This window comes from Pyxicephalus adspersus, chromosome Z (assembly GCF_032062135.1).
Source record: "Pyxicephalus adspersus chromosome Z, UCB_Pads_2.0, whole genome shotgun sequence".
Taxonomy (NCBI): Eukaryota; Metazoa; Chordata; class Amphibia; order Anura; family Pyxicephalidae; genus Pyxicephalus; species Pyxicephalus adspersus.
Window position 1 is genome coordinate 52,406,431 of NC_092871.1, and position 27,340 is coordinate 52,433,770.

The 27,340-nt window shown below is 39.6% G+C and overlaps 1 protein-coding gene and 1 long non-coding RNA gene across 2 annotated transcripts in view; one reads left to right on the forward strand and one right to left on the reverse strand.

Moving 5' to 3' along the window:
* Nucleotides 1-240: 240 nt before the first annotated feature.
* PLXNA3 (plexin A3) overlaps nt 241-27,340 on the reverse strand; it is a 72,884-nt gene continuing 45,784 nt past the window's right edge. The window contains exons 10-31 of the mRNA XM_072431321.1: nt 25,754-25,850; nt 23,209-23,399; nt 22,754-22,899; nt 20,238-20,358; nt 19,412-19,548; nt 19,156-19,326; nt 18,897-18,990; nt 17,688-17,930; nt 16,353-16,496; nt 14,944-15,178; nt 12,754-12,896; nt 12,064-12,320; nt 11,083-11,149; nt 9,859-10,005; nt 8,364-8,523; nt 7,722-7,825; nt 7,512-7,608; nt 6,826-7,016; nt 6,555-6,724; nt 5,384-5,596; nt 4,462-4,612; nt 241-3,789 (exon numbers count right to left, since the gene is read on the reverse strand). Of these exons, the coding sequence (XP_072287422.1) occupies nt 3,694-3,789; nt 4,462-4,612; nt 5,384-5,596; nt 6,555-6,724; nt 6,826-7,016; nt 7,512-7,608; nt 7,722-7,825; nt 8,364-8,523; nt 9,859-10,005; nt 11,083-11,149; nt 12,064-12,320; nt 12,754-12,896; nt 14,944-15,178; nt 16,353-16,496; nt 17,688-17,930; nt 18,897-18,990; nt 19,156-19,326; nt 19,412-19,548; nt 20,238-20,358; nt 22,754-22,899; nt 23,209-23,399; nt 25,754-25,850 (3,375 nt within the window). The 3' untranslated portion in view covers nt 241-3,693. The remainder of the gene's footprint in view (nt 3,790-4,461; nt 4,613-5,383; nt 5,597-6,554; nt 6,725-6,825; nt 7,017-7,511; nt 7,609-7,721; nt 7,826-8,363; nt 8,524-9,858; nt 10,006-11,082; nt 11,150-12,063; nt 12,321-12,753; nt 12,897-14,943; nt 15,179-16,352; nt 16,497-17,687; nt 17,931-18,896; nt 18,991-19,155; nt 19,327-19,411; nt 19,549-20,237; nt 20,359-22,753; nt 22,900-23,208; nt 23,400-25,753; nt 25,851-27,340) is intronic.
* LOC140344271 (uncharacterized) lies at nt 5,597-12,461 on the forward strand. Its single transcript, XR_011923533.1, has 3 exons — nt 5,597-5,818; nt 6,570-6,766; nt 12,102-12,461. It is a non-coding gene; the product is annotated as an uncharacterized lncRNA (long non-coding RNA).

A 27,340-nucleotide genomic window follows, 5' to 3' on the forward strand; every position in this document is an offset into this window, starting at 1 on the left:
TATTGGTGCTGCTATCACCAGCAGAAGTGGTGCCAGTCCTCTTTGCAATGCCACAGAGGGTACAGTTGCAGCAGTAAAACAGAGGGGCTATGGAGAGTCTTGGTGTGAATGTAGGTACTACAACAGGTCAGAGTCAGAGGGGTGAGGGACATGGGCTGGAAAATGTAAAAGATAAGTCAGAAATGATTCTCTGATGACCACTGGTGACGTCCATTCTTACAAACAAAACATGAGGCAGACTGGAGTTTGAATTCCTTTATTTTGCAAAAAAGAACATCATGAAATAAAAAGGCCATGCTCACAGTATTAGATCCGCTGCCACCGGAGACATAAAGTGCTGATAAATACTGTGGACCCTGCACTGTCATGGTGTCACCTCTGTTTCAGATCCCGTGGGGTGGAGTATGTTACTAAGGCACCAAAATCCCTTCATTCACGGTGGAGAGTTTAACCCCTTATAAGCTGGATGAGGGCGCAGAGGGTGATTGATGCTGCCTCCAGCTGTCAATAGTGGTGTAGTGAAGGGGTTATGTATGATGAGGATGGGAATGGGTAAAGAAGGGGGAATACAGGACAGTGGCATGGACTTACAAAATATATATATCTTATATGTTTCTCCCTATTTACACACTGTCACACTAAACCCTTCATGTGTGAGGTATCATGAGACAGGGGCACACATATACACACACACACACACACACACACACACACACACACACAAGCTAACATGGAATGTTTCCAGTTTGGCAATAAAGAACATTGGCAGTTATAAAACCCAGCACAGAGGATCAGGAGTTTATGTTTCTAGGCTGGACATCAGGGCAGCAGGTACCTGACAAGGAGGAGAGGTTGGATATGTAAAAGGTGTTTTAAGGTATGCGTTTTTGGAACTGGAACTGACACTATGATGGGGTCCACATTCTACACCAATAGTTTCTTGTTTGAAGGGAAGTGTGTGCAAAATACACTTTCCTGTTCAACACTGTGTGCTTCAGTCAAATATCACACAGAATATGGGGGTCTAGTAAACTAATAGATGATGAGATGTTACCGGGCACACAGATGGTGGTACCGTTAACTGTGAGATACATAGTGAGATGAAGATGGCATATCAGTCACAGGTGACAGGCAAAAACTGAACATACTAACTGAGGTCAGGCCAAGTGCCAGATACTGTGATACAGGTCCAAAAGAGATTTGAGGTTCCAGACAAATGCCAGGTGTGCATTTGAGGATCCAGTGATAAGCCAGACAATGAATATAAGAGTCAAGTGGCTAGTGTGGATATGTAAATCCATATGCTGGGCTTCAGATATGAGATCTAGGACAAGAGTCCTGGATGGTGATGGTTACAGAAGAAGGTCAGTCAAGTACAAGTTAGCCTATGGACCCACTCAGGTATCTGGCCAAATAAAAAGTCAATTAGCAAATCTGAGAAGAAATTGTGGAGGGCAAAATTGGGCAAAGTCATGAGGGGCGGTCAGTTTTTTTTTTAGAAGAGTCAATAACACAAAAGTACCTGTATGTTCTGTATTTTTTTGTTTTTTCTTTGGGGGGGGGTTGGAGCATGGAGCAATAATCATTCAATATGGCAGCACAGGGGGGAAGATTGACATATGAAATAGGGGCTCTGCTACTTTGCATTTATTCAAGAGATATGATGTCAACTTGCAGTTTCCTGTTTCTGTGTTATTGCTAGTCTATATATGCTTTGGTTTGTGTCCCCATTAGGAAACCAGCAAGGAGCGCCTCCCTTTTAGAGGTGATACACATTATTGTAGCTGGCTCAGATGATCCTGATGGACCGCCCTTCCTCACCCTGTGCTTTGGGTGTTATCTGGAGAACGTCATATATAACAACACTCTACAAACAGACCCACAGCAGCGGCACCATTTTACAACTAACACACTGAAGGAAAAGACTGGTGCACGGCAGGGCAAAGATAAATCTAAGTAAGAATGATTTATAAACTTTCCACAATATCTCAATATTGTTCTTTAATTTTACGTTTTTTGCTTGTCTTAAAACGATAAGCAAAATGTAAGCAACTATGTAAAATAAATTATAATAAGTCTTGCAAATGTAAACAGGTGAACATATTAGACCTTTTCAGGGAAATGCTTTTAGTTATTATGATGCCTTTTTATTTACCTATAGAGGACACAGGAGAAGCTACTGCTTCTCAAGAAATGTAATTAATTCAGTTGCATTTTGCCATGCACCACTCTTTTGCACAGCTAAATCCACACTCTCTTTACGTTAGTAAAAATATTAAATGCAGAAAAGTTTGTGGGCAGCATCAAGATCAATCGCTTCATGACACCCCTGAGTGTTAAATGTGACTCAGGTGGTGAACCTAGGAGGAGGGGTGAAATTTAAACACTCAAACAACTGAGGACATACACACACGTAACCCACACACACGTGTATCTCTCCGACCAGCATGGCATCTATATAAAACACTGTCCACATTCTGCAGTGGAGGATAAAACAGGAATAAGTTAAATAAATAAAATTAAATATAAAAAAATGCATGATATACTAAACAGGGTCTGGAATGGACTTAACCCAAGTGTGCCCTGATACACTGCTGTACACAACTGAGGCCAGTGACAGTCTGCAAACCCTGTAAATGTCGTGCTACGGAAAAGGAAAGGTTAAATCAGAACAAGTGAGATATTTACATGGCGGGGCACTTATTGATCTGGTAAGACCCTGCTATGACCTGTTCCCTGACCTCCATCTTTCCACAGGACGGACCTAGAGGGAGCATTGGACAAGAGGCAGTGGGAATGTTGGGGAGTGGGAAGTTGAGATGAGGGTAAACTGCACGCCCACTCACATCTGCCATCTTCCCACAAAAACAAAAAAATACCACTGATATCGCATGGCACAAAATCTCATTAACATAAAGGGAGTCCCCGCCTACCTACGATACCTAAAATCTGGGGAACCCCTCGGTTTTCACGTCACAGATATGAAATAACTCCATTGTCTCTCCACAAAATCTTGGGGGTGCACTGAAAACACAGGAGAGGAGCAGCAAGGAGATTTGGGGAACAATAGTGCACTGAGATTATTAGTGGGTAACAAACATCAGGAAGGGAGTGGGGAGGGGAATAGGGGAGGTGGCCCTCTGAGTCATATGGCTTCACGATACCAAAACATCAACGTCCTCACTGTGTGCAAGCTCCTGATTAGCCAGAGAGTCCAGGCAGTTTACTGACGAGACGGGCGAAGAAGGTGGGTGAGGACGCAGTCCCCCTCGAGAAGTTTTGCAGAGAGAGAGTGAATGGTGTGCACACCGACCCCACTTAGTGGTCAGCAAAATTTTACACCAAAGGTGTGCAGTCAAATCTCTGTTCTCTCAAGCACAAGGCACTGGAACACGGGCACCTTGTCACACGGTCATAGAGGAATGAGGCGTGGGCATGCCATAGGCCACACAGTGCCATGGCTGGTGAAGATCGGCTGCTAACCCAGGTAAAGGATTCAGGTGCTGGTCACACAGGTTCCGTTGGTGGCTCTGTGGCGTCTCTGTGGCAGTGCCATAGCTTTGCACATTGCCCGTCACCCTTCTAGTCATGTTGGCCTCCAAGTGGGCCACTACCAGTCAGTTTCTGGCTCATCTTGGGGTCCTGGGGAGTTGAGGTTAAGGGGATAAGGGACAGAGAAGGGGTTCACAAGGTTCAGCTATTACTGGAGACCATGTTGATGACTTGTTCCATCTTCTGGCGCAATTTGTGTTTCCGGCAGTAGGAATCTCGGTCCAAAGCAGTAAGAATCTGAAAGACAATGGTTCAAAGTACAGTCATGTTAAAAAGAAGGTACAGCCTTTAATTTCTAAGGTTTTAGATATCAGGACAAAAAAAAATTGGCTCTTGGGGTTTTCTGTTAATGTTCCAGGCATGTCATACATGCCTGGAATATTGGCAACTGTCTGGAATGTTTTACACTTGTGAATAATCCTTATCATTGTAAAATGATGGATAATATTTAGAAATCGCCTTATAACCTTTCCCAGACTAATAGGCAGCAAGAATTGCTTCTCTAAGATCATCACCGAAGTCTTTTCTCCTTGGCATTGTGAGGCAACACATACCTGAACTATCTGGACAAGCAAACTGCCCAAACTTTACATTTTATGGAATTAGGTTCATTTGATGAGCAGAACTTGGCTGCTACCTACACTGGAAGGGGTAAAGGTGTACTTAAATTCAAACACTGCTTCTGCATTTTGTCTTTGTTTAATAATGGGATGGTGTAATATGTCTTGTTGTTTCCTCTGAGGTTGTATTTATGTAAACTTAGGACCAGCTAAGGACTTGATTTTTTATGATTTCCCGATATGGATAACCTTGAAATTGAAAGAGGTGCACTTTTTCACGACTGTATAAAAAAAAAAAAAAAAAGATTTCCATTAGACATGTGTTTTTAGCACCCAGCCAGACTCCTACCTCCTCCCGATATTTGTTGACATAGAAGAATAGCTCACTAAGAGCACTAAGTGAATTGAATTCATTTGCATGTAGGCGAGACTGCTCCACAAGATAGGCGTCCATGTCCTGGTCACTGATTGCAGGCATCTTGTTGATGTCTCTGTAATATCTGCACAGGAGAGGAGAAAAGACTTTAGAGAAGTAATCTATCAAAAAACAATGCACGGTGGTTATTAGGGAACAGACATGCTTATTTATCTCCAGGTATTGCACAGTAAGTAGAGCAGTGCTCCAAAAGCTGCAATAATTATTCAGTAAATGTAATGTTACAGAAAAGTTGTCACACTCCAGGCATTCAACATTCATTACAAAAAAAAACAGAAGAAGAAAAATTGTGATAGCACAGAAAAACGTAAGAATGTTAAGAAAATAAAACTGAAAGATTTAAAGCTACAATGTAATCCTTATATATTTTGCCTAACCTTATTAACATAACATTTTGAAATAAAGATCTTTTCTTCATTACATGCCTCTGGATCTCTGTGCTTTCTGAAGCAGACAGATCTTGTTTAAAAGTAAGCATTTCAGTACAGAAAAGCTTGAACAACTGTGCAAGAGTGAAGGCAACAAAGGTTCAGTTTTAACTACTACAGGAGCCAGGTAGAAGATTTTATTTTTACTTGAACAAGTAAAAACACAACTACATGCAGGAATTACAAGGAGTATACAAACACCAAGGGGCTACTGCATACATATAAAATCATAAAAAATTAAGAGACAGTCAATAGCTAAGCTACTAGTATTTTCAGACAGAGAGGTTACATAACATCCTTCATTTTTTTAGCATAGGTTTACAAGAAAGCAAGCTATTTCCACATGATCTTCTGCACATCCTGTAACAAAGATAAAGGAAGACAACGTGACCTGTCTCAACGCTCACCTCTCCACCCAGGTCTTGTAGTTAGGGATATCCTTGGCATAGAGCAGTTTGTTACTTGGTGAGTCTTTTCCGAGTCGGTGCTCAGAGGTGGAACAAGAATCCATAAAAGTTTGAGCTACAACCGAGAGGCAGGCATCTGTGATGCTGTTCTTGTGAATGTCAAAGACAAACTGAGGGTTTTTGATCACGTTTACCCAGAAGCGGAGAGGCAAACTGAAAGCGGAAGAGGAAAAAATAAATCTACAGAACTTGCAAGAGATTAGAGACTAGTCTGAGGGACTATGGAGCAAGATAAGTGATACTCTGTTTTAGATAATTGCCAATACAGAATGGGGGCTATATTCTGCATCAGACTGGATGGAACAGCCCTATTAATTTAGTTAATCTTTTGCTTTGAGTAAGATTTGAAACTGGAATATGACTTTCTGAATTGTGGTAAGTATTTATTGGAATTAACAATGGTAATGTTAAAGTTTTCACATCTTCGAGTTATTACTACGAAGTCTGCCTAAAAGTATTTGTTCCATACTCTTTACGTATTAGTAGAAGGGCATGTCAGATTAGGTTTATAGGTGGTTCTTTGCTTTACACTCCTAAAAGGTTTAAAGGAACAGAGTTGACAGGACTAGAGTCCTTTTGATTTTCACACAGATTCACATTACGAATGTCCTATTTAGCGAGTGTTGACATGTTGCTATAATGCACTCCAGTTATTTTTTTTTTTTTTAATAGAAGATTGCAAAGAATGTAAATACTCGCCTATTTCCAGGTTATTGCACCATTACATACAGTGTACTGAAATCCAATGAAAATAGCCTGAGAATTTAAAATCCCCCAAGTCATTCTTGAAGGATTTTATGCAAAGGATGCATTGGTGGCCTTACCCAGAAGCATATATGTAAGTAGATTCTTAACACCATTTATTGATGAACATCAGCATGATGAATACAGTTGTGAACGCATAACCCTTACCCAAGTGATACTATTGATTCCATTATTTTAGCAACAACATGAATTTTTGGATAGTGTTACATTTTTACCTAGATTCTTCACAGAAAAAAAATGATGAAATGTTAGGAGATGAGTGTAGGTTCTCGTATCAGATTTTGTAACGGCACTCAGTTATTTGAGGTGTATTCCATTGAGATTTATGATTGTATTTGTTGCTCACCAGTTACTTTTCCAGGTGTGCCGGACGTCTGGATCAGTTATCTGCCTTTTATCAGCTTGCTCATCTAAATAGTCAAACATGTATTTAATGGCAAGAGGCAAGGCACTGCCCCGGTGGGCTGTGCTGAACACTGTCTCAAACAGGTCATCCACAAACTTCTGCAGTGTACCCTACAGGGGGAAGAAGAGTAAAGATGTGTAAGCTATTTGCCAGTAAGTGACTACTTCTATAACACCCCTTTTTTAGCTTACATGGTTAACAGTGGTGTTACCTTAGTGGCCAATAACCGGGTGAGGTAAATCTCTGACACCATTTTGCTGCCACGGTCACCCTCCTTATGGTCTGTGTGGTCATGATTCTTTACCAGATGCCAGAGTTTAGTACCAGTTTCCTGGTCAGGGGTGATCATGGGAGCTCGTGATCTCAAGCTGTCTGGGCTGCTGGATGTCCGTAGAAGACTCTCTAAAATAGGAAATAGAATTCCATAGATAAAACTATGCAGAAAAAAAATCTAGAAAAAGGTACTTATCAGTGAACAGCACATAGGATTAGTGCACTGTGCAAATAAAACATCTGTCTAAAGCTTCGTACACACTTACAATGGTTCTCGCCCGAGAATCTGAAATGTGTACAGCACGCATCGTTCATCGTCCAAATGACCGTCCTGGCAGATCCACGGACGATGAACGACAATTGATCGCAATGCAAGGGAAGGGGGAGAGCGCGCAGCGAGATGCTGCTCCATCGCTCTCCCCCTCCCCTCTGCATAAAGCAGAACGTTCTCAGGCTCACATAATTTTAAAGATTTTACACAGAAACAACCATGACTGACTGCCACACCAATTCTTTCAGATATATCACAGATATTTGTTGGCACAAATTAAAACATATTTATGAAAAAAAAAGGGTAATTTAATCTAATTTTTCCACCGATACCCTCTAGCCTAATATGCTTACCATAGCGGCTGAGGGAGCGAGTGAAAGTAAACGAGTTGGTGATGTTGTAGGCAGATACCTGCTTGGGAATGAGAGCCACAGTGGAGCCATCTGTGACCTGTAAAAGCAAATAAAGCACAACTTGTAACGCCAAAAGTAAAATAGAAAAATGCCAAGGACACACAAGAAGATGAGACACATATGAAGGGAGTATGACTATGTAGGACTCACCTGGTAATGTGCCAGTGTGTTAAGCCTCTTCCAGTCACATTCAATTTTAGTAGTGACATCTTCATCCTGGAGCACAATGCGGGTGATGCGGCCCTGGCGCCACTCTGTAAAAACATAAAAATGTGTGTCACCAGTATGATTACAACTACATATCACGTACTCATTAGGCAAACTCGTTACTATACAAAACCCCCAAACTGACCTAAATATATCTAATGTTTTTAGAATCTTGCAGAAATTTATTTTAACATTAGGGGGTTGAAGCTAGTGACCCCTATACTTGAAACACAAATATGACTGCTCCTTTAAACACATTTAACGTCTTAATTTAAAGCCTCAATGGCAACAATCAGTAGGATTAATTTACACGGCATTAACACAGGGATAAGGATCTTAATATGAACTATTTAACTGTCATTTTTAGTTTTTTCTGAAAAAATAAAGATCCCTTTACTGGTGCGTTAGTTAGGTAGACTAAGTCTAGTGTGTGTTTGTCTCAATGCACCACTACCTTAGCTAGTTTAATTTTAGTAGAAGTAAAAATACAGCACTGTTAAGGCATATAGAAGACCAGAGTTGGACTCTCTTGTGCCCACACAACATATGATTTGATGAACACAGTTGTGAACCCATAACCCTTACCCAAGTCCATATCCTCTGCTTTTGGCCTCTGTGTATAGGGAATTCCTTTATATACCGCATCCAGCAACTTGTCCTTCACCTGGGTAATCGTATCGCAATTGAGAACCTTAACAGGGATCTCTGTGCCATTTTCACTGTCTGGGCAAATGCAGCTCAGGGTCTGTGGAGAATAATAAACCATTAAAGAGAACTCCTCACAAACAGGTTTATGCAATATTATGAAAAAGTAGATTTTTAACTATGCAGTCTTCATTATAAACTTAAAAAAAGAGTGAGAAGTTTTGGAAAACTTAGAATTAAACCTGACACGAACAGGAATCTAAATCTTACCAGAGGTCTGATAGCTGCTGTCTATTGACTGTTTGCTTCACCCAAGCACACAGAACGCACACAAGAGACAATCTGAAGAGAGTTACTGTCAAAATTCAGGCGACCTCTGTCTAGATCAGTGTTTCTCATACAAGGAACCTCCTGAGGTTGCTAGGGGTTTCTTGTGCATAAAGCAGTTTGTGACTGTCAGGTCAGTTTAACAGATTACAATGAGCTTTTTGGCCATCTTTGTAATGACCATCACGCTTATGTGCTGTGAGTTACAAATATAGTAAATATAGCAGGGGTTCCCTGAAAACCTCAAAGGTTTTTTAACACGGAGGATACCCTTGAAAATGTTAAGAAACAGATCTAGATGAGAGATGTTATCATTTTATATTGACAGGATCCTTTTAAAATGGTCACCACTTATGTGTGTGCATGTTGCTATGGGCATTAGTAACAGCACCAGACTGTCATGGACCGTTTCATGTATTAGCAACTGTGCATCAGCAAAATAATGGCTCAGGTACAGTTCTTGGCTCCATGAAGCTTGTTAGAGTTTCATAAGCAATAAATGGGCACAGGCAGCAAAATAAATAACATATGCTTAGAATGGTAAAAAGAGCCCTATACACGGTTTTCTAATTCATACTTGTTGTGCATGGCTTATTCCACCAGTTATACTCCATTATGTATTTTACCCCTTTTCACTACTAGTCTCCATACTTTTTCTACACTTGCTTACATTTTTACGTTTTCTGCTGAGCACAAAACCACATGGCGGCAAAAACATCCTATTCTAATCATAACTGCTTGTAAAATCACAAAAAATCACAAAAGACAAACCACATTCAGCGAATATATATATATATATATATATATAAATAATTGTATTGTACCTCAGGTGTTGCCATCTTTTTTTCTCTTCTGCGTACTTTTGCCTACGTCATCCGATCTCGCACTACACAAGTGTAAGATTGGGTGATGTAGCCTGCGGTAAATGGGGAAACTGCGCATGTGTGGGATCGTCAACCCCCCCCCGCCCCCCCCTCATGTCAGGAACAGAAAACCTTCTTAAAAATCAACACTTCTCTTTTAAGTGATATGCAGAAAAGCAGGATGTAAAATACCTAAGCAAGGTTAAATTATATGGTACAGTTCATGATGATGTACAAAGACTTACCAGGACTTTGTAGTCAATTTGTTGTCGAATTAGTTTGTCTTCACTTAGAGAGTAGCGAGCTTCCCCAGTGATGGCATCAATTGGGCCTTTTTCCATTTGCTGCTTGATGGCACAGAAGAGCATAAAAAGAGGCTCTCCAGCACATTCCTTAAAAGCAGGAAATACACCATTACCATCACCTTTTGTTTTTCATTTGTCACATGGCACGGCCGCAATGGGTCAGTGTAGCAGGGAAAGAATCGCAATATGGACCTCGTGGCAAAGGCTAAAACAATTTAAATTCCAAATTTGCTTTACGGAGAGTATTTTAAGTCTAAATCAAAAAATGCGAACGAGAACCTTAGCATTTTCTCAAAAGTATTATACTAAGCCTCCAACCTTATTTTCTCTTCTTGTAAAATTCATAATAACTCCTTAAATTGGACATAAACCTTACATTCTGAATACACAATCTAAATTTAACCTTCTTCAGATCAGCAAAAAATATGTAGTAAAAGCCTAACTAATCCACTGCGTTGTTGGTAGATCTAATAGAGATTGCTCAATCAGACAGACCTATGAACTGCTATAGGGCTTAAATGTTTTTGGGCTCTGAACTAATGCTCAGAGGACCCCCGATTTTAGTCCACTGTTGGGCAGGTGGTAATATTTTAATAACATTTGTTGCCTAGAACAGCCATGTGACTAATCATGCCATTTAAATAGACATTCTAGAAGTGTGGAGCTAAGGCAGAAAATACCACCTGGTATTTGCTGTGGCCAGTGAGAGTTGGCACCCCTTCTAATCATTTTACAAAACACATAATTTATTGTTTATGTCCCAAACAAATGAAGAATAATCACATATTCATTGAAACTCACAGATTGTTAACACCAGGGAGCACTTAGGTCATTTTAATATAGTATTTCATTATAGATCACATTAGTAAATCATTTTATTTTGTTTACATGTTTTTCTTTATAGAAAGTGTATTTAAATAGGGTACAAGTTACAGATTATTATGAAACTCATGTTTTATTTCAAAGAAATTAAAAGGGTAAACCATTTATGTCATAAAATGCATCATTAGTTGTTCCTTGAAATTGCACTAGCAGTTTTTCTTAAAGATGGGAAGATAATATAGAAAGGGTAATTGTGGGTGGGCAGAGTGATATTTGACTATGTGTTGTCAATAAACTTTGAGAGTGCATATAGATTAGGGTATAAAATTTAGATTTTCTTACCTTTAGGAACTTGTACAGCAGAAAAGTGAACCAGTTTGTCAACATCTTCTCAGCTACTGACTCGGTCCTGCAAGGAGACAATGACGTTCTTAAGATGCCACATTTTTATTGGCGAACACATTCATTTGTGAATTTAATGCCCTTGTCCCTGCATACAATGTCAAGCACACACAACAATATACAGATGTGTATTTTTCTAAGCCATTTCTTGCTTCTGAATCTAATCTACTTTCCTCTCCCACTTTCATACTGTTTATTAAAGTCAACATTTTATGGATAACTACTCTTTTAGTACATATACCCCCCTAGCAACCCTTCCAAAAACTTGTGCTAGCTTGTTCCCACTTTTTTGGGAGCCTCACTTTGAAGCTTGGAGCTGCCCAGCCTCTTTACTAAAGGTCTCCTGGGTAAATCCTGCATGTTCCCCGCAAATGTAGAAGCCTCTCTATTTCATTAGCTTTTAGTGAAAAGGCTTTGAAGCCCCTAACGGATTATGAGAGTCATGTCAAGTTGCAATAAGACTTGGAGAGGAAGAATTAAACAATTAAAGAATAACTGTGCTTATTTTAGTCCTAGCAAATCTCTTGTCCAGATCCCTTTATGTCCATAAACAACCACTTTTGAAGAGCTTGACAGAGCATTGCAATTATATTAAGTGCATTTTTTTTATCCATCTTTTGTATAGGAATGATTAAAATATCAACTTTTACTGTAGTCTTGATCTTTATTTCATTGGGGAGGTTTTTCCTCACTTTCTATCCCTGTGATCACAGCCAAATAGGAACACAGAAAGTGACAATAAGAAAACATTTTCTATTCAGAAGATCATTGTCTTGGTGACCACTGTAACTAAAAAATGAGGGGGAAAGAAGATTTTAGCCTGCCCCATTTTACCATTTTGCCCCCCAAAGCAAAAAGTTTGGTTAGGATTTTCATTGAATGACAAGTCATCAAACGACATCCAGAGTACTGTTGGCTCACCTGCGTAGCAGTAACTTAGGATGGTTCTTGCTTTCCAGGTTCTTCTCGATCAGGTCACTCAGCAGCTGTTTAAGTACAACTGTTGCATACTCCATACGGCCCTGAAGCGACACCATGGTCAGAGAGGCCACATTACCACGATCCCGCATAGAGAAGCTGCGCTGGTTTTCAAGTGTATGTATGAAAGTTAACAAGAATGTTTTGTTGTTCAGTAACTGTCCAAACAGCCTCAGGGCTTTCTCAACATTCGGAGGCATCTAAAGAGAGTAAAATTAATATTAAAAAAAAAATTATAAAATAAACTTCTGAATTTAAAATGTTATTTGTGGTCAACCATAGAAGCAAAATGTGATTAAAGGATTTTAAAATAAAGCAATAAAAAAAAAAATTAAGACCTACCCCTTTTCTGCTTGTCCTCATCATTTAACCATTAAATGAAAAGCATGCTCACCTTAGCCATCAGTATAATGACTGTTAGGAGTTTAGAGCTTAATCTTTTACAATGTTACAACTAATATATAGCACACTGCTGTTTTAATTAAACTGACAACTTGTAATTGTAATTAGGAGTTATGGGAATGACTCAATATGAACCATGACTGGTAGTGGTATAATTTAAAATCATACATTTTTGGGTAAGAAGAGGTATACCAATGAACCATTAGTTCTGGATTGTTAAGAATTACTAACATCCAGTTCCTTTAGTACAGGGTGATCTTCAATTCCTGGGAACAGCACGCGCATTGCATATGTCTTATAATCCAGGAATGGGATCTTCACACCATCCATATTGTTGGTCAGCTCATTAATGTCTGTCTGAAGCTCTGCAAAGGCTGAAAACAAATGAAAAAAGACACACAATTTCAGTGAGGCTGCCATATGGCACATATATTAAAAGTTTAACTTCCTGGTAAATAAAAACTTTTAACTGTGTATTCACTTTTAAACTTTTAACTGTGTATTCAGTTTAAAAACTTTCAGTTTTTTAACTGAATACACAAACCACACAACAGAAAACACTAGAATTATTCGGTTTACAATGCTTAATATCCACTATCTGTTTCCAGTCAGGTACATGCTGAAAACCTGGACTACATAACAGATCTGGTTTAGATCAAAGATGTACCTGTGGAGGAAGAGGGGTCACACGTAGGACAAAAAAGTACAATTCACGTTCCCAGAAAATTAGACACTTTATAAAAGTTACTGTATAAAAGAGTATTTATTCATAAAATGTAAAGAGAGCATTTAGGAAGCAGCTAAAGGCTTAGAGGACTGCTTATTAAAAACCTCCTATTTCTAGCTGTTATTGTAGATAAATTGCAAATTATTTCTTTCCAGCTTTTGTTGGCTTTATTGCTTTGGTCTTCCATCCACCTGTAGGAAGCCGTCGCTCATCGCTGCCTGTGAAACTTGGCACGACCTTGGTATGTTAGAGCAGGCAGCTGTTAATGTCTGTAGGAAGGGCCGTGTTATCATAACCAATAAAGCCTCCGACTGCTAATGAAGTTCTCAAGGGTATAGACGTGTCATTGCTAAAACAGTCCAGAAGGGAGGGGCAATTACCAATCATGGCAGGGTTTGCCAACAGTGAAAATGTTCCTAAATATAAGAGACTGCATAAAGCACCAAGTGAACCATAAAATGTATAACTAATTACATACCAATCGCAAAGACTTATTAAAAAAAAATTATGGGGCAGGTAAAAGAATTGTGGTGTTGCAGCTCCAGAGGTAAAGGGTTTAGTTTACATTAAAGATATGTAGTTTGTATGTTGGGGTTTGACATCACTCATCTGATCCTCAACTTTTAGGTGGGCACTCCCGATTACCTGGGTCTGCCACTCCAGACTTTCCTCACCAATGGTTACATTGTCAGTGTCAGTTTTTTCTGCACACTCTTCAACAGTAATAGAAACAAAACAATAGGGAACCAGAGTTTGGGCCAATTGGAGATGTAGATGTAAATATTGCCTTGCCCATATGATGCTTTAAATGCATCACTGCTGTCACTATTTTCATACACAACTGATTTGTTCTTTTTTAAAATAAAACCTGTATCACGATAATGGATTTTCTGTCTGTCTCAGAGCTTATTTAAGCTCAAGTCACTGACATGGAAGAAACACGATGCAAGTGATGCCAAGACTCCACACAGGTTCATGCTAGTTCAGGATCAGTGACTTACAATAAAATAACCCAAAGATTACACTGCTATAGCAGCTTAAATCTAAAAGAAATAAAAATACAATCACATCAACTTTCTGCTTTAGGAAGGAGGCATTTACCTCAAAAGTTACTGTATTGTAATCTACTGTAGTGCATTTGCTGCATTTAGGTGGTGACAGCTCAGTATAAGAAGTCACTTGACCATCCTCTAATCTTCCTTTCACCCCTAATAGTATTCACTGCCCTTCCCCCAATTCTTGCCACACTACCATTGCAGCAGCACTGTAAAGATTTATTGATCAAGATAAGAGAAAAAGCACCAAGATGAGGCATTTGCTGCATGAGGTCATCAGTACTCCATTAACCCCACAACTGCCACTGGGCTTCAAGTGCTCATGTGCAAACAACTGCAGTTCTAGGAATCTCCTGTCATCCAGCTAGGAAGTCCCAGCAATTTTGCACCTACACAATTTTGAACAGACGAGATCTCTATATGTAGACATCAACAGACTTTGAAACACTAACAAAATTACATTGTTTTCCAGAAGAAAAAAAACTTTTATATTAAAAGTATTTACATTTATGCAGATGATGTAACTGTAACTTGCATAAATCAAATATTATTCAAACAATTAGGGTGATTGGACTTAATGGTTGATTACACCAGGTATTATTATGTATATGGTAAAAATTAGTTTATCTCAAAGCACACCTTCTTTACACTCTAGAGCAACCCGTGACTCCAGGTTATCCATCTGCATTTGAAGACGTTTTAAGGTGCGATCGGCATCTCGGGTTTTTCTCTTATAGGCAATGAGAACAACAATGATAGCAAGAAGCAGCAATCCACCCCCAGCACCAATTCCTACAATGGCTGGAAGGGTGAGGGAGCTGTCAGAGTAGATCCGAAGACTTCCTGGTGAGAACTCCATCCCTCCAACAAAAATCTACAAACAAGAAAGAAAACAAAAATTATTATTCCCTTAAAGAGGAACTAAACGAAAAAGTGCCTAAAACAAAAAAATACACTTACCCTCAAACCCGCAGGGCAGTTAAATCAATCCGGAGGTGTCTTCCATCGGGTCCCGTGTCGTCCTGGCATCCATTCCCGCAGAAGGAGCACCCAAGAACTTCCTGGGATGCGTGAAGTAGGTATCCCGGAAAGCTTTTTTGCTCCTACTTATTCTCGATTGCCTAGGTGATTATGGGGTGATGCTACACTTTTTTTTTTTTTTTAAGAGTGTTGCACTTAAAAAAAACAACAGAATTGTTACTTTACATTAAAGGGTTGTCTACCCTTTTATGTAAAGTGAAATTTCTGAGTTTAGGTACGCTTTAGGTCACCTAGACTTAACCACTGTTGAGAAGGTAGTGGAATGATCTCAACTACCAGATAAGGCTGAAGAAGAAAGACCAACAGCGAGCATAGGGGAAATGGCTACTGCATTTAAGTGTGGCAGTGGGTGGGAACCAAGCAAATGCATGTTAAGGTGGGTAAGGTGAGTGGGCTCAGCTCCAGAAGACAGGGTTCATTGAGGATGTCAGTCAAGCTCCTACTATCAGAGTGGGCCTAGGATCTTTTAAGGCAACAAAAAATTGTTTTCAGCTAATGAAAATGAAAAGAGATATTCTCCAAAATGTAATGCACTTCTGTGAAATTAAAATTCACCAAGCACCAGTGGCATCCTCACAGAGGAAAGGTAGAGTCACACGTTCTCTTTACTTGGAAGAAATGGATATTTATTCTTACCCCCACTGGTGAATGGAGTGGCCTTGTAACAAAATAAAAGGGTAAATAAGTTGGTATGGATGGCCAAGACCAAACCTAAAGGTAATATTTAATGTTTGAACCCATCCAGCTACAAAGCACAACCCCAATGTGTGGCAGAACACCAACAAATGTCAAAGTTTTGGGAACAACGTTTGGTGATCCAACAATAATAATTGTAATGACAGACCAGGAAAATACATAAAGTAATGTATAGTGATTGCCTGCACAGACAGAAAATACATGAAATTAAAGTATATTAGGTTTATATCTCTGATGTGTGAATTAACTTTCTTATCAAAGATCAATTGATCGCAGTATAGGGGTTCACCAGTGACAGATGCTGGACTCACAGTCACGCGGTGTTCTCCTGTCTGGCTGGGGGAATCGCACAGCAGCTGAGTATCGGACACAGTAAGTGCACACGGTTCATCCCCGATCAGCACAGTGTAGTTGAGCTTTGCTCCTCCAGGGGCAGCAGGCTGCAGATTTCTTCCCTGAATAAAAAATATGCAGATAAACTTTAAGGAAATTTTCTGTATTAAAAACTTTTCAGGATAGTAGTGCTGGAGATTTAAAGGCAATCTAATATCCAGATTATCAAAATATTAAGATTAAAGCAAACCTAGGATGGAAGAAATATATAGCCTGTCACATCTCCGATACCTGAAAAAATTACAAATGCATAACTATTATGGCCCTTATTTATTGAAGGTAAGAGGAACAGTAAACCAGCATGTAGAGCAATTATCTGACTACTCATCATGATCTCTTCAATTTTGTCAGTGCAGTACAAGACTTAGTTCAACATTACCAAACCCTGGTAAAAGTGGGTCCATTTGAACCCCTGAAATGCATTCGCTTTTTATGACAAGAGTTTGAATACATTTGAATTGGGACCTGATTATTTCTGCTTCTGACATTTCTTCTTTGTTTTATTTTTTTTATAAGTCTGTTATCAAAGAAGTATATGTATATGTCTGAGGTCTAGACTAGCCAGGAGTCTTTGTTATGCCAATTACAACTATTCTGACAGGTTCCTTTTAAAATAGATTTTCTTTAAAAGTAAACTTGTGCAGTTATAATATAAGGAATTGCACCCTTTTCTTCATTCCTTTGCCCCTCCGTTCAGCTGCCTCAAGTCAATGTAGATGGTGCTTACACACTATAAATCTGCCTCCATATACCTGTGCTGGCAACCCAACCAGCCGCCATGCACGAGCACTGTTACTTGGCAGAAGGGCGAATCACATGCCCCTCCATATCCTCCATTTCTTGCACCTTCTTGTGACTAAATAAGATGTCGGGGAGTGAAGTATAAAGCTTATTTTCAAGTATCCGAATAGTTAGGTGCACATCAAACCAAAAACATTTGTTTTATACAGTTAAGGAAATACTGCAACAGGAACCCAGAAATGAAAAAAAAATGACAGGGTCTTTAGCCTAATCCTAATTAAAACAATCAAAAATCCATCCTAATCAGTCTTAACTGACAGTCTAACAAGAAGTTAGTTTGTTAAGTTATTGTTTGACATACGCTTTAAGGCAAACTGGCACAGACAGGGCCATACTAGCATGGAAATTCTGTATGCACACTTCACAAAATCAAGTGACACAATGTGTATTTCTTGACCACACTTTTTTCTGATCAACATTAGGTTAATATTCATCAGTTTTATTCATAATACCTTAAGGATGACATGTGAGCCTGGCTTTATCTCCAGAGTGCCACTAGGCCCAAATGGCTCCACCACAGGGTTGGAATAGTAGGTAAACATAGTGAAGTTTAGGGTGAGCAGGCTTGTCACATTGTCCAAGACAAAACCAAACTCATCTGGCTGAATACCATCATCTGGAACAGGGTCCACGTTGGAGGGGTAGATCCCTGGAGCCTTGCAGATCATCAGTGTGTCATTAATGATGTGGCATGTCTGCCAATCACAAGAAAATACATGGTTAGCAGATTTGAGACAAAAGGAAAAAAATCATGAATTCTGAGTGATGGTTTCCCTGTTTTTTTACAGCATGTGCACACTGGTTTTTACAGTGTACTAGCTTGGTATTAAAAAAAAAATACAAGATAGAGATTGTAAATTTGTAAGTTTTCCCTCCAGTAACAATCAGTATGTCAAATAATTCTGTCAGCATCCTTGTAAAAATTGCTGCTAAAAAATAGTTTATCTAGTGTTTCTAGAGTTTAAATGTAGAAAAACCACTAAAACCTAACATACATATGTATTTACTTGTTCTGACAGTCCTGTGATTTGCAGGATTACAGATCTATAATAAAATGCATTGGTAGACAGGGCATACTGTGTATCAATTGTATGTTTCAGTTTTCCTGGAGTGCTGCTTTAGCCATTCCTGCTGGACACATTAAAGGCCACAATAAGTCTGTACATACCAAACTGAACCAGACAGGAATACTAATTTAAAAGGCTCTCAATAAGGCTGACCCACAGTCAAGTTTAAAGCGGGTCCCATGTCGTCCTGGCACAAAGGGAACGTCAGGTGCCTACATCATCTTCTCTCTTCTTCCAGGTTCTTCATCCTGCATCACCCGATCTTGCACTGCACTGTTCGGGCATGCGCAAAAGGAGCAGCCAAGAGCCTGCACTCCCAATAATTCCTAATCCCCTAGGCAATCAAGAATAAAAGGGTGGTGCTGCACTTTTTTTTTTTTAAAAAGGGTGTGGCACTTAAAAAAAAAAAAAAAAAAAAATTTTTTACTTCAAATAAAAGGGTTTTCTACCCTTTTGTGTAAAGTAAAAATTATGAGTTTAGGTACACTTTAATATTTGTTAGAGAAGCCAGCCTAACTCAAATGTCTTTCAAGTGTATTGACCTTATAAAGCTGCAGCTCCTAGAGAGTTAAGACAGATTACGCAGCCACTTACATTTATGGTCTCTATGCCAGCATACTTGGATCGAATCCGTGGTTCCTGAATAGTCATTAGGTGGGTGCCAGTCACTGTCACTGATGTGCTGCCACTGTTCAAAAAACAACACATACAAAGGATTTGAAAGGTAATCAGACCAGACACAGGAAGCATATAGGAGCATTCATTATAAAACAGGAAATGGCAAACTTGAGATAACAGATTGGTCTGGAGCACAATTAAAGTGCTTGAACTGACCTCTCCTGGCCCCACTCACTTGAAAATACTCCAAGCCGGCTCCAGTCGAGAGATAGTTGGATCTTCGGTGAAGGTAAAAATTACATCTTGGTTCCACACACTGGCCCGATCAATTCGTAGAGTGATGGTGGCTGTGCTGGGACCCTGTGATGACGCTGGCGATATGCACACAATTTCACGAAAGTTTCTCCTGTTGTAGAACATACATTGCGAGTTATGACAGAAGTAAGGGTAAGATAGAGAATTACAGGATTCAAGAAAGAGTCAGCACTTACTTGACAAAGCGGCATTCTGAATCTCTGACCAATACAGATACAGAGCTACCAGCATCAAGGTTTTTTCCACTAATAGTGAGCCGTGTGCCACCCGATGCTGGACCCTGCCTGGGGCTGACTTGATGAAAAGTGGGAGTCTAGGGGTTAACAGAAGAATAGATACATAAGACAACCAACATTTTGTTCTGAGATACTCCCCTTCCCCAAAAGTCAATGTGTTAGTATTTACAGAACACGCGGTTTTAACAAAGTGAGTTTGCCGGTATTTGGAGGTCCAAAATGTGTGCCAGCATACATGTTGAGTACAAAGAATACACCCTAAATTCTTGTATGAGCAAGGTACAAGATAAAAATGTCACTGCTGTCTAAACTAAATTGTCGCCACTGTCTAGTAATATTTAAATGAGGAGGTCAATTTTCTATCCTTCAATAAAAATGCTGTCAAACTAACAACTGTTTAATGTGAAAGGCAATGGACAATTAGCAGCAAAATTTGTAAATTATTTAGGACATTTTCGGATAGGAATGTAAAAATGTCCATTCAAAAACCTGTAAACTGGCATAGCTTTCCTTACGAGAAAAGACAAAGAAACAGTTTATCTCAGATTGCTATAGCAATCCGTGATAGTATAATTTTCGGTTCCTTCTCACCGAAAAAGCCCAGTGTTTTTATCCTATGCTGTAAGACACATTTACATGTTTTATACTAAGAGCTCACCATTTGAACCACCAAGCCGTTTTCAGAAAAATCAAGGAATGTTCTCCACTTTTGAAATGCTATGCAATGGTTTACCACAATTATATTATGCTTCTATTATATTCTTACCACGAAAGTGTAAAGCTGATTAGACTGGGTTCTATACTCGGCACTGCAGTCACCAATACAAAGCTCCACCACACCTGGGGCAGGGTTAGGCACAAGTGACTCCTCCATTTCACATACAATCCTGTGGTGGGAGAAGAATTTGGGTATAAAAGTCCATTTAGGCATTCACTGAGCCAAACTGGGTAATTATATTAAAAAGGTTTTAGGTAGATAATAGAATGCTAAGCAACTCATGTTAAATTCATCAGGATCACATTGCTTTGTTAATTTATTTTACAGTTATGTGAACAAAAGCAAATCTGATCAACATCATTTTCTTTCTTTTTCTTATTTTTAACATATCCAAAGATGCAAACAATATCTTTATTCTACCAGAACAGATAAAGATTATATATTTGAACAAATTACACAATTGCGATGGTGTGTTCAATTTTATAATCTAATTGAGCAACTATGCTGATTTGTTAAATGGAAAAAGTAGGTACCACCATTTTTAGACTATTAAATTAGAATCCACTTTTTCAGATTCCATGCACACACACACAAAGTGTTCATTATGGGTATTTAATTCATTAAAGATTAAAAAGAGGCAATTGTTTAAAACCAGACCTGTGTGTTAGTTTGTAAGATTGGAGTACACAACACCTTACCTCTCTGCAGAAATATTAAAAAGGAATCAAGGGTCACATATACCACAAACTATATATGGCTTTACACAAAGTAAAAGGTGACGTAAAGTAAAAGTTAAAAAAGCTGCTGGCCAGGATGTACTGAGTGTCATGGTGTGAATGCTGTTATGTTCTTTTAAACTATGCTAAATATGACATACTTGACTGTTCAATCTGCATAATATGCAGCAAGTTACATACTTTACACTCCCTACCACTGGGAAGTCCGTCTCTTCAATAGACAGGCACTCTTAGGCTGATTTGTAATCAAACCTTTTTTTTGGCTTGGACCTCTAGAAGCAATATTGTATCATTAGCCTTCATCACTGGAATCTTCGTTTGCAAGAACTGACCCTTTTGCTTCTTGGAAATAATTTTAGTAATATTCTTTAATTACATCTGTGCACACATCTTAAAGAAAAAAAATGATTTCAACAACTGTAACAAGTAGTACTATTTTAAAGGGTGATATGAGTCATGGAAGTATGCAATTGATGTATTTAAGTAGGTGTTTTTAAGTTCAACAAATTTAAATTTTATTCGGTGATGACAGACCTGCAGTACATGGGCCATGGCTGTGGGGAGAATTTCATAATAAGTAATGTGGGGGAGTAACAGCAGGTGTGTGCGCAGGCCCTGGATAGTGATTTAATGAGGAAAGCAATGAGGAAATGCGCTATCCATCATCCTGTAACTATTTATCTACTTGCAATTTGTGCGGCAACTTCCTGGCGCAGCTTAGGGTAGAAAGAGCGACGGTTTGATTCATGGCGAGGCCATTACGTCTTAATTGCTTTTTACTAAGCATGGGAGAATAAGATTCCTTATAAAGTTCATTAAGCACTAGGCTTGTTTTCCCTGGCTGAACAAATGAATTAGTCCGACCTCAGAGTCCAATCTGCAGGTAACGGTGGTCAGCAACTGTTAATGGATGCTGACAGTGTTCAAAATGGTGATCATTAAAAAAGAAGACATTTCAAATATTACTTTTTTTATCTTAAAGTGGACATGTCATTAAGATTCACATGCCACATAAGCAAATCACCACTTATTTTTTTGAATAAAGAAGAAAATACTTTCCTAGTAAAAATGATTACCACAGGGAAATTACACCTAGGTAGAAACAATCTTTATCTACAAGGAGCACTACAGTATGTCAATGGAAAATGAAGTCAGGTAATTTCTTGGGTCAGATGCCTGGTAGAATTACAGTGGATTTTGGTTTTTCAATTACCAAGGTTTTGAAAGTAGACTTTTATATAGTTCTTAGCAGGCCATGGGAAAATAGGAGTGTGCTTGCCTTGTCCAGTCATATACATTTAAGCTCAGCTGGACTCAGTTTGGCCTGCTAACATACAGCCCTGTAAATTATCTGCATTCTTGCTGAATGAGTAACAATGATCTTGCCTGCACATGCTAGATTATTATAATAACTTGTGAGGCAATCCAATGATCACAAAACAGCCACCCACAGATATTAAAAAAGCAGCTCTAATTAAACGGATGCCTTGATAATCCAAAATAATCAAAAATGCTATATACAAAATATGCCTCTATATATAAGACAGTAGGTTTGCCTATAAACAAACTTGTCATCACATGACTATGTCATGATAGTCCCATCATCAGTAGATAAGCTGATTACTTCCTACACTTTAGTTGGAAAAGCAGCGGTTTTCAATGACTGAACAGTCTTACAACCTACATTCTGTCAACATGGGCACCATGTTTGAAAATTTGAAACTCTACAGAGAGTGTAGCTGGGAACAGGTTGACAGATTCTGTTTTGTGTAGAACAACTGCCTGACTTCCCCCTTAAGCCACTACTGTCCCTCAGGCAAATCTCACCTTTCAGCACTGATATACTGTGAGGGTACTGAAGAGCACTGTACCCCAGCCACCTGTACCCACACCTCTCTAAAAAAGAGACCCAAGTTAGCACCCGTGATGGTTACTTTGGTTCCACCTTCTCTTGGACCAGTGAGGGGATAGATCTGTGGGAGGAAAATAAAATTGTCACATTTAAAAAGGCAAAGAGACATGCACAAAAATAATTAAAATAGTAAGATTTAAATAACACTTTATGCAACAGTATAGCAAACTTATCATACCTATACGAAAAGTACAAAAGAACAAAAGTACAAGAAGCTGGTGCTTCTGGATTGCTGAGCTTGGAGGAAGGATCCTCAGAACAATGTTCACCCCAGTCCCACCTACCACTAAGGAACATCCAGAAGTTGTCAGTTAAACACAAATTTTGGCCATTTTGCAGTGTGCACTAGTGGTATAAGGAGATCACTTACCTCATAGATCTGAGGGTTGGTACAACGTGTGTTCCGTTTACTGAGATGCATCCAGTTGGTCTTTGGGTTAGGGCAATACTGCCTTAAGAGGCATTTCCCTTCAAACACGCACCACCCACATTCAAAACGAGGATCTGCCTTCAAACAGAGGCCACAGCTATCGCGTTGTGCTGGACATTTATATAGCATAGCTAGTAGGGCAAAAAAAGTTGTGTAGTAATAGAAATGAGTGACATGAGAAAAGTGGTTCATTTGCCATACAATTAGAAGGATGGACAGTTCCTGCTGCTAGCAACCAGTGACATTCCCCATTCAGTCACCCAGAGAAGTACTGGAAACAAAACATATTAGACTACAACACTTTAACACTGAACTCACTGTCACCAAGCAAAGTTATTTCTCTGCTATCATTTCTTGCCAAGCTTCCAACCCACGCAGCCTATTCTCAAAAATTGACTCCATCCTAAATCCCACACAACTACTCAACATGCCCAAGACATAACCACCTACTTTAGGGATAAAATTGACAAAAATCAGACATGATGTCCCTGCTCACTGGGCCACTCCAACCATATTCACCCCTTCCATCTGCAAATCATCATTGGTCTCCCTCAGCCCTGTTACTGTTGATAAAGTGTCCTCTCTTTTCTCATCATCTCCATCTACTACCTGTCCACTTGCCCCCATGCTCTTTAATCTACTCCGTGCCCACTCCTCCACCCTGCCCCCACCCTAACCGAGCTATTCAACCTCTCCCTTTCTACTGGTATATACCCCTCCGCTTTCAAACTTGCCATTATTCTCCCTATCCTGAAAAAACCCTCACTAGACCCCTCATTACCTAATACCTACTGTCCCTTCCCCTTCTCCCATATGTTTCCAAACTCTTGAGTGCCTTATCTTCAAAAGACTCACCGATTACCTGAGCAGCAACTCTCTCCTTGACCCTCTCCAGTCTGGCTTCCGAGCTGCCCCTTACTAAAGTGGCCAAGGACCTCCACAGAGCTAAGTCTCAAGGCAATATTTTCCACCCCCTTCTCCTTGATCTTTCCTCAGCGTTTGACACTGTTGATCACCCCATTCTAATACAAATCATGCGGTCCATTGGTATCAGTGGCACTGCTCTCTCTTGGTTTGCTTCCTATCTGTCTGAGCGCTCCTTTCAAGTTTCTTTCAATGGTAATTCCTTCTCTCCAACTCTCCTCTCTGTTGGTGTTCCCCAAGGGTCAGTCCTTGGAATTGTTCTCCTTTCCCTGTAGACCTTCTCTCTTGGTAGTCTCATCTCCTCCTGTGGCTTACAGTTCCATCTGTATGCTAATGACACTCAAATCTATCTGTCCATCCCGGTCTTGTCTCCCTCAGTCCTGAACAAGGTTTCATGCTGCCTGTCCGCCATCTCATCATGGATGCCTGACAGATTTCTGAAATTCAACCTGGATAAAACCAAACTCATCATATTCTCCCCCCTCAAATTCCAAATCTCCCCTGACATATTCCGGTCAATGGTATAACGCTCAACAACACAGTCATTAATCCCTCCCCTCAAGCACGTTGTCTTGCCATCAGCTTCGACTCTGCCCTCCCATTTACTCCCATATTCAGAACATTTCCAGGTCCTGTCACTTTTACCTGCGTAACATCTCCAAAATCTGCCCCTACCTGTCTCCAGAGACCACCAAACTCCTTGTACACGCTCCTATCTCTCGTCTGGACTACTGCAACATCCTCCTCTCAGTATTCCACTAACCCAACTCTCTCCTCTACAACCTATTATGAATGCTGCAGCCAGACTCATCCATCCTTCCCAACACTCTTCTAATGTTGCCTCTTATTGTAGTTCCCTTCTTTGGCTTCCATTTCACCTGAGAATCAAATTCAAGCTTCTGTGCTTTGCTTGTAAATCCTTACACAGCTTGTCCAACCTACTTTTCTGACCTGGTAGAAAAATACTTCCTCAGTCGCTCTCTTCACTCCTCCAATGACCTACTTCCTCATAACCTCATCACACGCACAGCTCCAAGAATTTTCTAGAGCTGCCCCGACTCTCTCGAATGGTCTTCTTCGGCTTGCTCCTACCTTCTGCTCATTTAAAAAGCACAAAACACGCTTTTTCAGACTTGCCTACCCATTTTCTTCTGTCTCTTTAAACCCTTACTACTTCCCACCACTCCATACCTCCCCTCCTATTGTGTGATACTTCCCCCACCTCATACGCTCTTCTGGTCATGGTTCTATTCTTCCCCTGTCACTGTCTGTAACTGTCTGTCATTTGCTAACCCTATTTAATGTACAGCGCTGCGTATTATATTGGCGCTATATAAATCATGTTTAATAATAATAAAATTATAAAAATCTGATTGCAATAGGAATCAAGTACTGTTTTGACTTTTGTTTTGAACAAACAAAAGTCAACATCATTTTCATGGGGTTTACCAAAAAATAAAACTCAAGAATCCATGAGCAACATGTCCATTCCCCCAACAATTTCATAAACTGTCCATAGCAATTGTTGAAAAAAGGGAAGACATTGTCTTTTATGTTTTACCTTGGAAGGATGCAGGTTTATCAATGTAAAAATGTCCATCCCACACAATGGAGAAGTCCACCTTCATGTCACCGGAATCATTGCCTTCATATGTGTACTGTAAGACATTTGTCACATAACTTGTTAGTAAGACACATTCAATAGCTTAGTAGTATATGCTTGCTCCTTTACTTAGCAAATATTCTTAAAAAAAAGTCCTGAAAGGGGAGAGTCTTACACAGAGTAATAAAAATGCCCCCATTTCAACTACACAGTGCGCATCCCACTCTAGCCAATGACTTATTCTAGATTCATCTAATCAAACCGGTGAAGCTTTGTGAGAAGAGTACAGTTTTTAAGCCACTCACAGAGTCTATTTTCACAAAGGGATATCAGAAAATTCTGTCAGTCAACTTCTGATCATATCCGGTGTAACTCACTGTGTTTCTTCCAATGTTTCAGTCAGGTAAGTTAAGCAGGCCATACACTGGCCAATTTGTGCATGATCAAGAAAACCAATATCAATCATATTTCAGCAGACGTACAATAAGATGTGGCTAAATTTGTATAAATATGCATTGTTTTAATGCTAGGAAACATGTGTTGATGTATGATCTATACACAAACACAGACATATACACAGTTCAGGTGTATATACAACCTTGTCAATATACATATATATTGTATGTGTTTATTAGGTAATGTAAAGGATTTACTTTTACAATTTCTGCAGAAAATGCTGCAGACATCTTTTAGCATTTTTGTCATTTTGGAAGATTTCTGCAAGCGAACATTTGTAATTGAGGATTGTCCCCCCTGGTGCATTTGTCACACATGCGCTGAAAGCCTATCATCTGGAATTAAACGTCACAGTAGCTTTGCAAGCAGTTAGATGGAAAGGTAGAGCTTCTGGCTGCCTGTAAATGTCACCAGAGAGACATATATTTTGATGACAAGTAGCAGGGATGGAACTGGATAAGAATACATGGTAGCCAGATAAAACTCTCCGTGCATCCTCTATATGTAGTGTACATACTATACAATGTGAAGGTGGAGGGGTCATGATGGTAGCAGGGGCTCGGCATACCAAGAAGGGAGGATGGGAACAGCTTTTAGATGGTCCTCTGTTGCTATAGTAACAGAAGAGCTCTGTCCCCTAGCAACTGCCAGCATCTCCATCCTTGTTCAGAACCCAGCCACACCCATCCGCCATCAGCTGCGGAGAGCAAGCTTTAACCTCTTCCTGCCGGTTGAGTGTCCTGTAGTCCCTGCTTATGTAACAAGTCATGTAGTAGATTGGAGACAGCAGTGGCTGGAAAGGGCAAGGATTACTGGGGAGTTTATAAACTCTTTTTGGCACATTTTTCAGTTGCATATTTAGTCACTAGTTGTCTTATGTGATCACTGACTCAATCACTCTGCCACATGAACAGCTATAAAAAATGTGGTCCATTTTAAAACAAGGTCTAAAAACACAAATCTTTAGGTATTCACTTTATTTTAATTATCGGTGTTGCAATCACTGCAAAATGATGACAATGGTTACAGACAGAGGCTTCCAAAGATTTTTTTTGGACTTTATGGGACCTGAAATGCAAGTCCTAACTA